This window comes from Erinaceus europaeus, chromosome 15, assembly GCF_950295315.1.
Source record: "Erinaceus europaeus chromosome 15, mEriEur2.1, whole genome shotgun sequence".
Classification (NCBI taxonomy): Eukaryota; Metazoa; Chordata; class Mammalia; order Eulipotyphla; family Erinaceidae; genus Erinaceus; species Erinaceus europaeus.
In genome coordinates, this window is record NC_080176.1 from 94919660 (window position 1) to 94936381 (window position 16722).

Here is a 16722-nt window from a genome sequence, read left to right on the forward strand (position 1 = left end):
AGTGTGGCCACCTGTGTCCCCGCCCAGCCAGTCCTTTCCGGGGCCATGCCACCCTCGCCCAGCGGGACCCACAGCTCCCCAATAAGCCTGGTCCGTGAGGCGGTGGGCCCAGTGTCCCATCCCCCTGGCCCGGCCCGGCCCGCGGCTCTGCCCTGAGCTCATGTGCATGGACTGTGGGCAGTGCTCTGGTCTCAATAGAACTGCAGAAGTCAGGAGAAGCCACCAGGTAGGGTGAGCACTGCCATGTGTGTGACCCACACCCAGGCCCTGGTGCTAATCAGAAGAACCCTGGCATGAGAGGAAGCTCTGTGCTGTGGCACCTTTCCATTTTCTACCTGAAACAGAACAGCTGTCTGGGGAGTGAAACAGCCCATGCAAGGCTCTGGTATGGAAAAAACAAAACAACAAAAACGAAAGCCAAACAATCAAAAAACACCAAGAATTGGATTAATGCACGGGCTACAAACAACATCCCCTGGGTCTCTGAACCGTCGTCTGCTGGCTTTCCTTAGTAGCTTTCCTCAGTGACGTCGCCCCAGAGCAGGTGAAAAAGGCTGGGGGGGCTGTCAGGCAGCTCCTGCTCAGCTCTCCGTCTCCTCACATGGAGGGGGTGGGTAAGGGGCTCAGGCCTCAGTGCTGACAGGCTCTGCCCGCAGCTCAGGGCCCCCAGCGCCTCCTGGGCATGCACGGGCGTCAGGGGTCGGCACGGCTCTGCCCGTGGCTCAGGGCAGGAGTCAGCAGTCAGCACGGCGAGTGGATCCATGCAGTATCTCGTGTCCAGCTGTTTCTGTGCCTGTGACGCAGGCATCTGGGGCCTCGACACCTGGAGCAGGCGGACACCCTCCCACCTGCAGGGCCACCGCCTTGAGCAGGAGACACAGCACCTTTATTCTGGTCACTCCCGGCCACGCTCCTGGGGACCAGCCCACTGTCCAGAGACGTCCGCTGCTCCCAGCCGCAGGCCCGACATCCCCGGCAGCCCTGCTCAGTGTGGCCCGAGGGCCCTCAGTCACCTCTGTTCCTGCCACTGTGGCCACTGGCTTCTGCCTCTGCCTCGGGGTCTGCCCATCCACATCCATCCAGCTCCTCCTCGTACCCAAGGCCAGGCTCCTCGAGGTCCTCCTCCGGGTCACCTTCATCCTCCACCTCCCACAGGGCGCTTTTGGGGGAGAGGTCTGCGTCTCGGCGGGCCCTGGCCTTCTTCCTCCTGCTGCTCATCTGCCTAGTCAGCACTGCCAGCTGCTCCTGCCCAGGGGGGCTCCGGCCCACAGCCCCCTGGCCCTCTTTCTTCTTGTACTCCATGATCTGCTGGTTGAGAGCCTCATGGTCGATCCCGCACAGACTCCAGCTGGCAGTAGGGGGTGGCAGGGCACACGGCAAAGGGGCCTTGGTGGGTCTACAGGAGACAGAAGCTTCACCCTCCGCTCAGGCCAGCACCCCAGCCTCTGCGTGGCCTAGCTCACCCCACTCCAGGCCCAACACGTGGCCTCCTCACACCCACACTCCACAGCCCAGCCCAGCCCACACCTCACCCCATTCCACACGAGGGCCCTGCTACACTCTCCATACACACATACCCCAAAGGTATCACTAGGGCCCACACCCGAGCGGCACAGGGGCACAGCCTCCCCGCCCCCCCGCCCCAGATGGAAACATGACCCAGGAGGCACCTGGAGTCCCGCACGAGGGTACCCTTGTCCTCCTCCAGGGGTCCAAAGTCAGCGACTGCCAGCAGCCGGTCCACCTGGAGAGCGTGGGCAGAGGTGAGCATGGCTCCCCTCAGACACCAAACACACAGCAAGTCTCCTGCCACTGCTTCCTGGCTGCGCCACACCCATTTGTGCCTGTCCCGTTTGCAGGAGCAGCCAATCGGGAGTGGAATTCGGTGACGTTCACGGTGCCTGCCGCTGTCTCATCAGACGTGATGGAAACACCAGAATGTGCCGCTGGGGGAAGGTCTTCCCTCAGGCTCTCTGAGAAATCAGGGAGCAGGGAGCTCACAGCGGCTCACCCACAAAAGCCAGCACGCAGAAGAGAGGGCAGTCGCCACCAGAGGCGAGTGGGCAAAGGGCAGCCCACCCACACCGACAGGACCTGACAACCCACACGTCCTGCCCTCCGTCCAACTCCAGACTCCTGCGAGCAGACGGGCTGGGGGCCTAAGCTCTGCAGGCCAGCAGAAAGGCCTGAAGAAGGCCCCCAGAAGTTGTTAACCAAACATTTATTACTTAGCCCTAGACACCCTCCCCTCCTACCCTCAACTCGCATCCTCTGTCACTCTACTCAGCTGACTACACAGACAAAGTAAGACTTATCTCCCAGTCTCTCTGACAGCATCTTTACTGTCACCCCTTGACGCGCGCTTGCAAAGAAAGCAGGTAAGGAGTTGGCCAGGAGAAGCACTGGCAAAAAATACATGTCAACCGAAAGACAATGACTGTCCCTGTGAAAGCCTTTATTAGCGTCATCCAACAAGCAAATGCAGTGAAACTCGAGCCTAGCTTAGTCACAGGGGCATTTCCCCCGCAACTTGAGGCCAGACCCCATAGACCTAGTAAAGGTTTAGATACAACAGATGTGACACTCAGCACTCTAACAGCTGAGAGAAAACGCAAGCTCCTCAGATAAAGTAGGGACGACAAAAGCTGGAAAAGGGCAAGAGACGGGCTCACCTAACAGTGGCCTTTTTGGTCACTACCAGGCCACCCCATCCTCTGGGATTCCCACACAGACATGATGGACCTGGACCTCTAGCAGACCCTCTCTCCACCGTCACTGGTCACGTCCATCAGGAACGCCATCACAGCCCTCCTGTGGCCTCCCCAGGACCGGCCCTCACTGCAGAGCAGCCATGGTGGGGACGCCCCGCTCTCTGGAGGGAGGCTGGTCAGCCTGTTCTGCCCCTCGAGGAAGACGGGTCCTGACAGGAGAGCAGCCTGGAATGTTCCAGCTGTGCCCAGGGACTGTGAGCTCAGACTGATGGGGACTCAGAGGCCACACGGGCTCCTGTGCTGGATGTGAACAGACACGGGCCCTGGGCAGATCCATGGGGCTTACAGTTAATGGTATTTAGAGTGGGGATAGATAGCATAATGGTTATACAAAGAGACACTCATGTCTGAGGCTCCAAAGTCCCAGGGTTCAAGCCTCAGCACCACCATGAACCAGAGCTGAGTAGTGCTCTGGTAAAACAAAAACAGTTAATTGTATTTATACACTTTACTCAAGTTTGGGAGCTACTTTTTGCTCTAATCCAGATTCTTGGCCCTATTTGAAACTCTACACCTTTCCAGACAGTACTTTTAGGCCACTTCCATGTAAACTTTCAAGTTCAAGCCAAAAATCACTAGTCATGAACCCATAGAAACAAACCTAAAATAGACTTCCTGTATTCTTACCACCTTAAAATCCCAATTCACACCTGCTCTAGTCCTACTTTCTGGTTCCTATTCAGTAAACATTTTGTTCTGCCTCATAACTTACTGTCTTTCAGACATCAGTCGTAAATGCTGCTGCAAGTCTATCCTAAACATACGCAGACCTCACCAATGGTCCTGGAACTTCATCTCTCTCTCTCTCTCTTTCTCTCTCTTCCTCTCTCTCTCTCTCCATATATATATAATGTATTTGTTTTTTACCAGAACACTGATCAACTCTGGCTTGTAGTGGTACAGGGGATTGAAGCTACGACTCTGGAGCCACAGGCATGAGAGTCTCTTTGCATAACCATTATGATATCTACCCTCACCTCCAGAGCCCTAGCCTACCAGGGGAAGAGAGAAACAGGGGGTATGTATCCACTTGCCAACGCCCATGTCCAGTAGAGAAGCAACTACAGAAGCCAGAACTCCCACCTTCTGCTCCCCAAAAAGAATTTTGGTCCATGCTCCTAGAGGGGGAGAAATGTCAGGGGAAGATGCCCAGAGGGCTCTGAACCCCAATTCCATCAGGACCCAGAGAGAAGAGGAAAAAAAAAGGACATTTGGATAATAGGTGTAGGTGTGACTTAGAAATGAAGAGAAGGCAGAACCATTGAAAAAATGAGCCAAAAAAAAGAGATAGTTACAGAAATAATAGTTAAGGTGTGATGGATAGCATTATGATTATGCAAAGAGACTTTCATGCCTGAAGCTGCAAAATCCCAGGTTCAATCCCTCAGCACCACCATCAGCCAGAGCTGAGCAGGGCTCTGGTAAAATAAAAACAGGTGGCGCAGCGGGTTAAGTGCAGGTGGCACAAAGCGCAAGGACTGCCGTAAGGATACCGGTTCGAGCCCCCGGCTCCCCACCTGTAGGGGAGTCGCTTCACAGGCAGTGAAGCAGGTCTGCAGGTGTCTGTCTTTCTCTCTCCCTCTGCCTTCCCCTCCTCTCTCCATTTCTCTCTGTCCTATCCAACAATAACATCAATAATAACTACAACAATAAAACAACAAGGGCAACAAAGGGAATGGATAAATATTTTTAATTTTTTTTAAACTTTATTTATTATTGGATAGAGAAAGAGAGAAATGGAGGGGAAGGGAAGCTAGAGATGGAGAGAGACAGAGAGACACCTGCAGCCCTGCTTCACCACTCTGAAGCTTTCTCCCTGCAGGTGGGGATCAGGGCCTTGAACCTGGGTCCTTGCACACTGTAATGTGTGCACTTAATTAGGTGCGCCACCTCCTGGCCCTGATAAACATTTAAAAAAAAAATAAAAGAAATAACAGTCAACTCATATCTGTGACCTTTGGAGAACCACTGCAGTTTCTAATGGAGAGAATAGGGACACAGAACTCTGGTGGTGGGAACAATGTGGAATTATACCCATTTCTGTAATACTACAAATCACTACTAAAAAAAAAAAGTTTACCTCAGCGGTAGGGTGGTAGCACACCTGGTTGAGCATACATGTTGCAATGTGCAAGGACCCAGGTTCAAGCTCCCGGCCCTCATTTGTAGGGGGAGGGGAACAACATGTGAAGCAGGGCTACAGGTGTCTCCCTCCCCATTCTCTCATAATTTCTGCCTGTCTCCATCAAGTAAATAAATTTTTAAAAGAAATTAAAAAATGAAAAGCTTACCTCTGCTAGTGCTGCCTTCTCTCTGTCCTGAACAAACACAAGTGGAGGCACATTCCTCAGGATCTGCAGAGACATCAGAAGGTGCCTGTGGAGAAAAGCCCAGCTCAGCTGTGGGAGAGAGAGAGAGAGGGGCTGCAGCCAGGCACAGCCATGGTGAGTGTGCAGTGTCCACAGCTGTGAGGAGAGAGAGAGAGGGGCTGCAGCCAGGCACAGCCATGGTGAGTGTGCAGTGTCCACAACTGTGAGGAGAGAGAGGGGCTGCAGCCAGGCACAGCCATGGTGAGTGTGCAGTGTCCACAGCTGTGAGGAGAGAGAGAGAGGGGCTGCAGCCAGGAACAGCCATGGTGAGTATGCAATGTCCACAGCTGTGGGAGAGAGAGGGGCTGCAGCCAGGCACAGCCATGGTGAGTGTGCAATGTTCACAGCTGTGAGGAGAGAGAGAGGGGCTGCAACCAGGCACAGCCATGGTGAGTATGCAATGTCCACAGCTGTGGGAGAGAGAGAGGGGCTGCAGCCAGGCATAGCCATGGTGAGTGTGCAGTGTCCACAGCTGTGGGGAGAGAGAGGGGCTGCAGCCAGGCACAGCCATGGTGAGTGTGCAGTGTCCACAGCTGTGGGGAGAGAGAGGGGCTGCAGCCAGGCACAGCCATGGTGAGTGTGCAGTGTCCACAGCTGTGGGGAGAGAGAGGGGCTGCAGCCAGGCACAGCCATGGTGAGTGTGCAGTGTCCACAGCTGTGGGGAGAGAGAGGGGCTGCAGCCAGGCACAGCCATGGTGAGTGTGCAGTGTCCACAGCTGTGAGGAGAGATAGGGGCTGCAGCCAGGCACAGCCATGGTGAGTGTGCAATGTCCACAGCTGTGAGGAGAGAGAGGGGCTGCAGCCAGGCACAGCCATGGTGAGTGTGCAGTGTCCACAGCTGTGGGAGAGAGAGGGGCTGCAGCCAGGCACAGCCATGGTGAGTGTGCAATGTCCACAGCTGTGAGGAGAGAGAGAGAGGCTGCAGCCAGGCACAGCCATGGTGAGTGTGCAATGTCCACAGCTGTGGGAGAGAGAGGGGCTGCAGCCAGGCACAGCCATGGTGAGTGTGCAATGTCCACAGCTGTGAGGAGAGAGAGAGAGGCTGCAGCCAGGCACAGCCATGGTGAGTGTGCAATGTCCACAGCTGTGGGAGAGAGAGGGGCTGCAGCCAGGCATAGCCATGGTGACTGTGCAATGTCCACAGCTATGAGGAGAGAGAGAGAGGCTGCAGCCAGGCACAGCCATGGTGAGTGTGCAATGTCCACAGCTGTGGGGAGAGAGAGGGGCTGCAGCCAGGCACAGCCATGGTGACTGTGCAATGTCCACAGCTATGAGGAGAGAGAGAGAGGCTGCAGCCAGGCACAGCCATGGTGAGTGTGCAATGTCCACAGCTGTGGGGAGAGAGAGGGGCTGCAGCCAGGCACAGCCATGGTGAGTGTGCAATGTCCACAGCTGTGAGGAGAGAGAGAGAGGCTGCAGCCAGGCACAGCCATGGTGAGTGTGCAATGTCCACAGCTGTGGGAAGAGAGAGGGACTGCAGCCAGGCACAGCCATGGTGAGTGTGCAATGTCCACAGCTGTGGGAGAGAGAGAGGGGCTGCAGCCAGGCACAGCCATGGTGAGTGTGCAATGTCCACAGCTGTGAGGAGAGAGAGAGAGGCTGCAGCCAGGCACAGCCATGGTGAGTGTGCAATGTCCACAGCTGTGGGAGAGAGAGGGGCTGCGGCCAGGCACAGCCATGGTGAGTATGCAATGTCCACAGCTGTGGGGAGAGAGAGGGGCTGCAGCCAGGCACAGCCATGGTGAGTGTGCAGTGTCCACAGCTGTGGGGAGAGAGAGGGGCTGCAGCCAGGCACAGCCATGGTGAGTGTGCAGTGTCCACAGCTGTGGGGAGAGAGAGGGGCTGCAGCCAGGCACAGCCATGGTGAGTGTGCAGTGTCCACAGCTGTGGGGAGAGAGAGGGGCTGCAGCCAGGCACAGCCATGGTGAGTGTGCAGTGTCCACAGCTGTGGGGAGAGAGAGGGGCTGCAGCCAGGCACAGCCATGGTGAGTGTGCAGTGTCCACAGCTGTGAGGAGAGATAGGGGCTGCAGCCAGGCACAGCCATGGTGAGTGTGCAATGTCCACAGCTGTGAGGAGAGAGAGGGGCTGCAGCCAGGCACAGCCATGGTGAGTGTGCAATGTCCACAGCTGTGAGGAGAGAGAGAGAGGCTGCAGCCAGGCACAGCCATGGTGAGTGTGCAATGTCCACAGCTGTGGGAGAGAGAGGGGCTGCAGCCAGGCACAGCCATGGTGAGTGTGCAATGTCCACAGCTATGAGGAGAGAGAGAGAGGCTGCAGCCAGGCACAGCCATGGTGAGTGTGCAGTGTCCACAGCTGTGAGGAGAGAGAGGGGCTGCAGCCAGTCACAGCCATGGTGAGTGTGCAATGTCTACAGCTGTGGGGAGAGAGAGGGGCTGCAGCCAGGCACAGCCATGGTGAGTGTGCAATGTCCACAGCTGTGAGGAGAGAGAGAGAGGCTGCAGCCAGGCACAGCCATGGTGAGTGTGCAATGTCCACAGCTATGAGGAGAGAGAGAGAGGCTGCAGCCAGGCACAGCCATGGTGAGTGTGCAATGTCCACAGCTGTGGGGAGAGAGAGGGGCTGCAGCCAGGCACAGCCATGGTGACTGTGCAATGTCCACAGCTATGAGGAGAGAGAGAGAGGCTGCAGCCAGGCACAGCCATGGTGAGTGTGCAATGTCCACAGCTGTGAGGAGAGAGAGAGAGGCTGCAGCCAGGCACAGCCATGGTGAGTGTGCAATGTCCACAGCTGTGGGAAGAGAGAGGGACTGCAGCCAGGCACAGCCATGGTGAGTGTGCAATGTCCACAGCTGTGGGAGAGAGAGAGGGGCTGCAGCCAGGCACAGCCATGGTGAGTGTGCAATGTCCACAGCTGTGAGGAGAGAGAGAGAGGCTGCAGCCAGGCACAGCCATGGTGAGTGTGCAATGTCCACAGCTGTGGGAGAGAGAGGGGCTGCGGCCAGGCACAGCCATGGTGAGTATGCAATGTCCACAGCTGTGGGGAGAGAGAGGGGCTGCAGCCAGGCACAGCCATGGTGAGTGTGCAATGTCCACAGCTGTGGGGAGAGAGAGGGGCTGCAGCCAGGCACAGCCATGGTGAGTGTGCAATGTCCACAGCTGTGAGGAGAGAGAGAGAGGCTGCAGCCAGGCACAGCCATGGTGAGTGTGCAGTGTCCACAGCTGTGGGAGAGAGAGGGGCTGCAGCCAGGCACAGCCATGGTGAGTGTGCAATGTCCACAGCTGTGAGGAGAGAGAGAGAGGCTGCAGCCAGGCACAGCCATGGTGAGTGTGCAATGTCCACAGCTGTGAGGAGAGAGAGAGAGGCTGCAGCCAGGCACAGCCATGGTGAGTGTGCAATGTCCACAGCTGTGGGGAGAGAGAGCGGCTGCAGCCAGGCAAAGCCATGGTGAGTGTGCAATGTCCACAGCTGTGGGAGAGAGAGAGAGGGGCTGCAGCCAGGCACAGCCATGGTGACTGTGCAATGTCCACAGCTGTGAGGAGAGAGAGGGGCTGCAGCCAGGCACAGCCATGGTGAGTGTGCAATGTCCACAGCTGTGGGAGAGAGAGGGGCTGCAGCCAGGCACAGCCATGGTGAGTATGCAATGTCCACAGCTGTGAGGTGTAATTAGAGGTGAGCAGATGTTCACAGCCATGGGGATGTACAGAGGGTACAGACATGGGGATTGTTCATATATGCTCCGCTGTGTGGTGGGCAGTGTGTGTGTGTGTGTGTGTGTGTGTGTGTGTGTGTACACAGACAGGGTCAGCTGTGGGGCGGGCAGTGTGTGTGTGTGTGTTTGTGTGTGTGTGTGTGTGTGTTTGTGTGTGTGTGTGCGCACACAGACAGGGTCAGCTGTGGTGGGGTGGGCAGTGTGTGAGTGTGTGTGAGTGTGTGTGTGTGTGTGTGTGTGTGTGTGTGTACACAGACAGGGTCAGCTGTGGGGCGGGCAGTGTGTTTGTATGTGTGTGTGTGTGTGTGTGTGTGTGCGCGCACACAGACAGGGTCAGCTGTGGGGCGGGCAGTGTGTGTGTATGTGTGTGTGTGTGTGTGTGTGTGTACAGACAGGGTCAGCTGTGGGGCGGGCAGTGTGTGTGTGTGTGTGTGTGTATGTGTGTACAGACAGGGTCAGCTGTGGGGCGGGCAGTGTGTGTGTGTGTGTGTGTACACAGACAGGGTCAGCTGTGGGGCGGGCAGAGTGTGTGTGTGTGTGTGTGTACAGACAGGGTCAGCTGTGGGGCGGGCAGTGTGTGTGTATGTGTGTGTATACACAGATGGTCAGCTGTGGCGCGGGCAGTGTGTGTGTGTGTGTGTGTGTGTGTGTGTACAGACAGGGTCAGCTGTGGGGCGGGCAGTGTGTGTGTATGTGTGTGTGTGTGTGCACACAGACGGTCAGCTGTGGGGCGGGCAGTGTGTGTGTATGTGTGTGTGTGTGTATGTGCACACAGACAGGGTCAGCTGTGGGGCGGGCAGTGTGTGTGTGTGTGTGTGTGTGTGTGTGTACACAGAGTCAGCTGTGAGGCGGGCAGTGTGTGTGTGTGTGTGTGTTTGTGTGTACACAGACAGGGTCAGCTGTGGGGCAGGTTGTGTGTGTGTGTGTGTGTACAGACAGGGTCAGCTGTGGGGCGGGCAGTGTGTGTGTGTGTGTGTGTGTGTGTGTGTGTGTGTGTGTGTGTCGGGGGTGCTGCACCCGGCGGGTACTGAGGCCAGCAACATCTGTCAAGCCACCAAGACCTGCTGAAGGAGGGGATAGGGCCCTGCTGTGAAAGCAGTGTTAGCCTCTCACTCCGGACCCCGACCTAGATCGTGGGGCACACTCTGAAATCTAAGCCAGGCCCCAAAATGCGGAAGTGCTTCCAGAGCTTCCTGTGGCGCAAGGGCATCGAGAGGCAGGCGGGACTGAGGGCGCAGCACGAGCAGCAGGGCCTCACCTCATGTGCGCCGCACTCCTCTGTAGCTCGGCCTGCGCGCGCGCGTTCCACTCCGCAGACAGTGATGTCCTCCAGTACACGCGGCAGGCGGAGAAGTCTGACGTCAGGGAGACCTGCCCCCCCACAGGTCCAGGTTAGGCCTCTGAGACAGACACTAGGCCCCCAGCCAGAAGCTCACGCCCACCACTGAACCGGCTGACCCCACATGGAGCACTCGGCGGGGGGCCCACCGCCAGTCTCGGTGTCCCGCGCTGTCCTTGGACAAGACCAAGACTCAGCAGCTACAAGGCAGAGGGTGGCCTCCCTCTCTCCACACGAGGAAGAGGCAGGCAGAGCCTCTTCACCTCACCTCCTGTCCTTCACGCTCCGTCTCACCACACTGACAAGGCTCCTGGCCACTTGCTCAGTGCTCACAAGGGCAGGGCCAGCCCCACTGCTGTGAGCCCACGCAACCTGCATACACGCCCAGCCCCACCCGCACCCCACTGAAGGCCTCGCACGTGAGGTGGCCTGTGTCTCCCGCACGAGCTGCCGGTCACGCAGCCTGCCTCCTGTGCCCCGGTACCTTGGAGAGCTCCACGTCCAGGTCACAGACCTCCTGGCTGACATGGGGGGTGCACAGCAAGTCTGTCAGTGCCTTGTAGAGCAGGCCGTTGAGGGCCCGCAGGCGCACATGGTCTTCCTTCTGGGCTCTCCTGGCAGTGTTCTTGGTCAGCACATCCACCTGGGACGGCTTGTAAGCCTTGGAGGAAGAAAGCAACTACGTGTCGGGCGGGCATCTGCCACCAGGACGCCCGCTGCTGTGAAGCTCAGCATTAACTGATCTGGGGGCCCAGTGAGAGCACACACATCATGGGCAAGGACTCGGGCTCCAGCCCCCACTCCCCACCTGCAGGGCAGCCTCACAGCCGTGAAGACTGTCTGCAGGTGTCTAGCTTTCTCCCGCCTTCTCTTTTAATTTTTTTTTTTAATATTTTATTTTATTTATTTATTCCCTTTTATTGCCCTTGTTGTTTTATTGTTGTAGTTATTATTGTTGTTGTCGTTGTTGGATAGGACAGAGAGAAATGGAGAGAGGAGGGGAAGACAGAGAGGAGGAGAGAAAGATAGACACCTGCAGACCTGCTTCACCGCCTGTGAAGCGACTCCCCTGCAGGTGGGGAGCCAGGGTTCGAACCGGGATCCTTATGCCAGTCCTTGTGCTTTGCACCACCTGCGCTTAACCTGCTGCGCTACAGCCCGACTCCCTCTTTTAATTTTTTTATCTATTTATTAGATAGAGACAATCTAGAAGGCAGGAGGATATAGAGAGGGAAAGAGACAGACATACACCTGCATCCCTACTTCACCACTCATGAAGCTTTCTTCTCTCTTCCATCGGCCTCTCCCCTCTCAATTTTTCTCTGTCCTCCCAAACAAGAAGAAAAAGAAAAAGGGAAATTGCCCCTGGGAGTGGATTCACAGTCATCACCAACCCTGGTGTAAAAACTACTTTTAAAAACCCGTTTGACAGACCCAAGTCCTTCCACATCACCGAGTTCCCTTTCAAGATGAAAAGTACAGTTAGAATTCGTTCCCCTTTTTTGTCACTAGCTTACTGCTAGGGCTTGGTGTCTGTATGACAACACTATCTTGCTCAATGGCTGATCTTTCTTTCCTCCCTTTTTTTTTTTTTTTTTTTTTTTGCCTCCAGGGTCGCTGGGGCTCAGTGCCTGCACTATGAATCTGCGGTGACTCCAACAGGAGTTTGGGACTATTAGCATACAAATGACGTCACCCTGAGGAGGTGCTTCAGAGAAGGGATGTAGAAAAGCAGGGACTTTGAGCACGTGAGCCCCTTTGGCTGCTGCTGCTGCTGCTGCTTCTGGTCAGAAGCTTCTTCTGGTCAGGTATCCGCCATGGCTGTTTCTCCTGGGAACTGAACATGTGACTCTGTAGCCAGTAAACTGTTAGAGCCCTCTACAGCCGTGAGCAACCTTTACCTCAGCTTATAATTGTTTATCTTATGGGACCAAACTTTTGATAACTATGTGTAGACTTTAAGGACCTAGTTAGTATACTCTTAATCCTTGATGATAAGTGTTTATTTTGCCTTTTACCTGTTTCACCCTAATAAATCTTGTGTTGTTTAAACCCGTTCTAAGACCCTGCTGTGAATCCTTCTACTCACTGCGCAGCAACCTCAACCCCCAAACCTCTTTTTAAGCTAATTTTCAACATAAACCCACTGCTCCTGAATGCCATTTCCCCCTTTTTATTGCCCTTGTTGTTAATATTATTACTGCCATTGCTGTTGTTGGATAGGACAGAGAGAAATGGAGAGAGGAGGGGAAGACATGGGGAGAGAAAGACAGACACCTGCAGACCTGCTTCACTGCCTATGAAGCAACTCCCCCCCCCCCGCAGGTGGGAAGCTGGGGGCTCAAACCGGGATCCTTACGCCAGTCCTTGCGCTTTGTGCCATGTGTGCTTAACCCACTTCGCTACCACCTTCTTTCCTTCCTAAGAGAGAGGCAGACAGAATGAAAGAAACCAAAGCACTGAAGTTTCCTTCCGTGTGGTGGAGGCCAAGCTTGAATCTAGGGACTGGACTCGAAACCTCAGAGCCTCAGGCAAGAGTCTTTCCGAAGAAGCATTATGCTATCTCCCATGTCCCCGTGTTTCATTATAAAAGATAACTGCACGGGAGTCGGGCGGTAGCGCAGCAGGTTAAGCGCACATGGCGCAAAGCGCAGGGACCGGCTCAAGGATCCCGGTTCCAGCCCCCAGCTCCCCACCTGCAGGGGAGTCGTTTCCCAGGCGGTGAAGCAGGTCTGCAGGTGTCTGTCTTTCTCTCCCCCTCTCTGTCTTCCCCTCCTCTCTCCATTTCTCTCTGTCCTGTCCAACAACGACGACATCAACAACAATAATAGCTACAACAACAATGGAAACAACAAGGGCAACAAAAAGGAAATAAATAAATGAATATTAAAAAAAAAAAGTAACTGCACATGGGGGCAGGGGCGTCTCTCAGGGTGGAGCACACATCTCACACATGTGGTTCTGGGTTCGACCCCCAACACCACACACACACACATATAACCCACAGACTACAGAGTGCTCCCTGTGTGTGTGATGCAGTTCTCAGTGCACATACTGTCTTCTGAGCACTGTCACCTGTGTAGCCTTTCACAGCTCACGTGTGCTACCATTTGTATGCAGACACCAGCTGGTGTTACCACACTGGAACTGAGGAGAGGACAGGCTACAAAACCTCAGTGTCAAGTCTTTAAAGGTTACAATGTTGTGGTCCAGGAGGTGGCGCAGTGGATGGAGCATTGGTCTCTCAAGCATGAAGTCCTGAGTTTGATCCCTGGCAGCATATGTACCAGAGTGATGTCTGGTTTTCTCTCTCTCTCTCTCTCTCTCTCTACTATCCTTTTCATTAATAAGTAATATTTAAAAAAACAAAAGGGGGGGCCAAGTGGTGGTGCACCTGTTTGAGTGCACATGTTACAATGCGCAAGGTCCCAGGTTCAAGCCTCCAGTTCCCACCTGCAGGGGGAAAGCTTTGCGAGTGGCGAGTCAGGGTTGCAGGTGTCTCTCTCTATCACTCCCTTCTCTCTTGATTTCTCTATTCAATAAATAAATAAACATAATAAGATTTTTTTAAAAAGTTACAATGCCCCAACACAGCTGGTCCCTTCTACTGCAGAAATGGAAGGACAGCACGCTTAGCCCCACCCCAAATTCCACAGTTCCTCCACACTTACCAGGTGAGGGCCCAGGGAAGGAGCATCATACCAGAACTTCTTTCTGTGGGGAGAAAGCAAACTGCTGGATGTTGGTAGCAAAGGGAGGAAGAAAAGTTTACACAAGCTTCCTCAAAGTCATGACACCACACCTGTTTCTATATATTTTTTTTTTTTGCTTCCAGGGTTACTGCTGGGGTTCAGTGCCTGCACCACAAATTCACTGTTCCTGGAAGCTATATATTCCCTTTTGTTGCCCTTGTTATTTTTTATTGTTATAGTTATTGTTGTCATTGTTGGAAAGGACAGAGAGAAATGGAGAGAGGAGGGGCAGATAGAGACAGTGATAGAAGGGATGGTGACAGAAGGGATGGTGACAGGGAGGGATGGTGACAGGAGGGACGGGGACAGGAGGGATGGTGATGGGAGGAACAGTGACAGGGAGGGATGGTGACAGGAGGGACAGTGACAGGGATGGACAGTGACAGGAGGGATGGTGACAGGAGGAACCGGTGACAGGAGGGACAGTGACAGGGAGGGAAAATGACAGGAGGAAGAGTGACAGGAGGGACGGTGACAGGGATGGGCAGTGACAGGAGGGACAGTGCCAGGAGGGACGGTGACAGGAGGGAGAGTGACAGGAGGGACGGTGACAGGAATGGACAGTGACAGGAGGGACGTTGACAAGAGGGGCAGTGACAGGAGGGATGGTGACAGGGAAGGTGACAGGAGGGACAGTGACAGGAGGGATGGTGACAGGAAGGACGGTGACGGGAGGGACGGTGACAGGAGGGTCGGTGACTGGAGGGACGGTGACAGGAGGGTCAGTGACCAGAGGGACGGTGACAGGAAGGTGACAGGAGGGAAGGTGACAGGAGGGACGGTGACAGGAGGGACGGTGACAAGAGGGCCAGTGACCAGAGGGACAGTGACAGGAAGGTGACAGGAGGGAAGGTGACAGGAGGGACGGTGACAGGAGGGTCGGTGACAGGAGGGACGGTGACAGGAGGGACGGTGACAGGAGGGCCAGTGACCAGAGGGATGGTGACAGGAAGGTGACAGGAGGGACGGTGACAGGAGGGACGGTGACAGGAGGGCCAGTGACCAGAGGGACGGTGACAGGAGGGCCAGTGACCAGAGGGACGGTGACAGGAAGGTGACAGGAGGGACGGTGACAGGAGGGACGGTGACAGGAGGGCCAGTGACCAGAGGGACGGTGACAGGAGGGACGGTGACAGGAGGGACGGTGACCAGAGGGACGGTGACAGGAAGGTGACAGGAGGGAAGGTGACAGGAGGGACGGTGACAGGAGGGACGGTGACCAGAGGGACGGTGACAGGAAGGTGACAGGAGGGAAGGTGACAGGAGGGACGGTGACAGGAGGGCCAGTGACCAGAGGGACGGTGACAGGAGGGACGGTGACAGGAGGGACGGTGACCAGAGGGACGGTGACAGGAAGGTGACAGGAGGGAAGGTGACAGGAGGGACGGTGACAGGAGGGCCAGTGACCAGAGGGACGGTGACAGGAGGGACGGTGACAGGAGGGACGGTGACCAGAGGGACGGTGACAGGAAGGTGACAGGAGGGAAGGTGACAGGAGGGACGGTGACAGGAGGGCCAGTGACCAGAGGGACGGTGACAGGAAGGTGACAGGAGGGACGGTGACAGGAGGGACGGTGACAGGAGGGCCAGTGACCAGAGGGACGGTGACAGGAGGGACGGTGACAGGAGGGTCAGTGACCAGAGGGACGGTGACAGGAGGGACGGTGACAGGAGGGTCAGTGACCAGAGGGACGGTGACAGGAGGGAAGGTGACAGGAGGGACGGTGACAGGAGGGTCGGTGACAGGGAAGGACGCTGACAGAGAGGGGACTCGCGTGGTCTGGCTCAGCCCGTCCCCCGCCCGCCCCGAGCGCCGGCACCTGTTCTTGGCCGCGAACTTCTTGAGCAGGTTCTTCCCGCAGGCCGCCGGCGAGCCGTGCACACCCCGGAGGACTGGCCCCGCCAGGCGAGCCCGCAGCACCCGCACAGCTCTCAGCACCAGGGACGCGGCCGCCATGGCGCTGGAACCGCGGAGCCGGCGTGTGTGCGTGCGTGCGTGCGTGCGTGCGTGCGTGCGCGCGCTTTTGTGCGTCTGACGTGTGGGGCGGGGCGATGTGACGACAGAACGGGGGTGGAGCGAGGGGGGCCGAGAGGCGCGGGGGCGGGGCCTGGGAGCGGAGTGAGCGCGTGAGGGGCGGGGCAAGGAGCGCAGGGGCGGGGCCTGGGAGCAGAGTGAGCGCGTGAGGGGCGGGGCAAAGGGCCCAGCGTCTCTCTGGAGCGCAGGGGCGGGGCTCCGCGCGCGAGGGGCGGGGCCAGCGAGGCCACAGTCTTAGAAGGCGGGGTCACAGCTGCCGCGGCTGCGGAGGGACCTGTGGGCAGGGCGACTGCCTGTGGGCGGGGCCGGCGTGCGGTGGGCGGAGCCGCGCTGGGCGGTTAGCTGGCCGGGCGCGCAGGTGCTGGGGCCGCGGGGCGCAGACGCACTAGGTGCCCAGGTGCCTTCCGCGCGGGCGGCCCTGCTGCCTCCGTGATGGTGGAGCCTGAGGGGGCGCTCACATCGCTCACCACGTTTCGGGCAGAGCCTGGGATTCGGGCTTCGGACCTGCTCGACTGTGTCGGAGGAGGCTCTCCCAGGGGTGAATCTGGCCCAGTGGCGTCGAGAAGGACGCAGAGCGGAGTCCCCGCGGGGACGGCAGCGCTGCGCCCCTGGGCCGCTCAGTCCCCGCGGGGATGACAGCGCTGCGCCCCTGGGCCGCTCAGATCAGGCCCCGCCCACGCCCAGGCCCCGCCCCATCACAGTCAGAACAGGCCCCGCCCACGCCCAGGCCCCGCCCCATCACAGTCAGAACAGGCCCCGCCCACTGCCAGGCTCCGCCCCGATCA

General features: G+C 56.9%; 1 protein-coding gene across 3 annotated transcripts; it reads right to left on the reverse strand.

Annotated features, from left to right (window-relative positions):
• Positions 1-420: 420 nt before the first annotated feature.
• Positions 421-15893, reverse strand: RBFA (ribosome binding factor A). 3 transcript variants are annotated; one of them, XM_060174055.1, is made up of 7 exons: positions 15723-15893; positions 13822-13864; positions 10677-10811; positions 10070-10182; positions 5063-5147; positions 1671-1744; positions 421-1396 (listed from the first exon to the last, which is right to left on the reverse strand). In XM_060174055.1, the coding sequence occupies exons 1-7, from the start codon at positions 15857-15859 to the stop codon at positions 1006-1008; spliced, it is 978 nt and encodes a 325-aa protein (XP_060030038.1). In that variant the 5' UTR covers positions 15860-15893; the 3' UTR covers positions 421-1005. The 3 variants fall into 3 exon arrangements, with proteins under 3 accessions (XP_060030038.1, XP_060030037.1, XP_060030036.1); XM_060174054.1 differs by having other exon boundaries at positions 10665-10811; XM_060174053.1 differs by having other exon boundaries at positions 10635-10811; positions 15723-15892.
• Between the last annotated feature and the right edge of the window lie 829 nt (positions 15894-16722).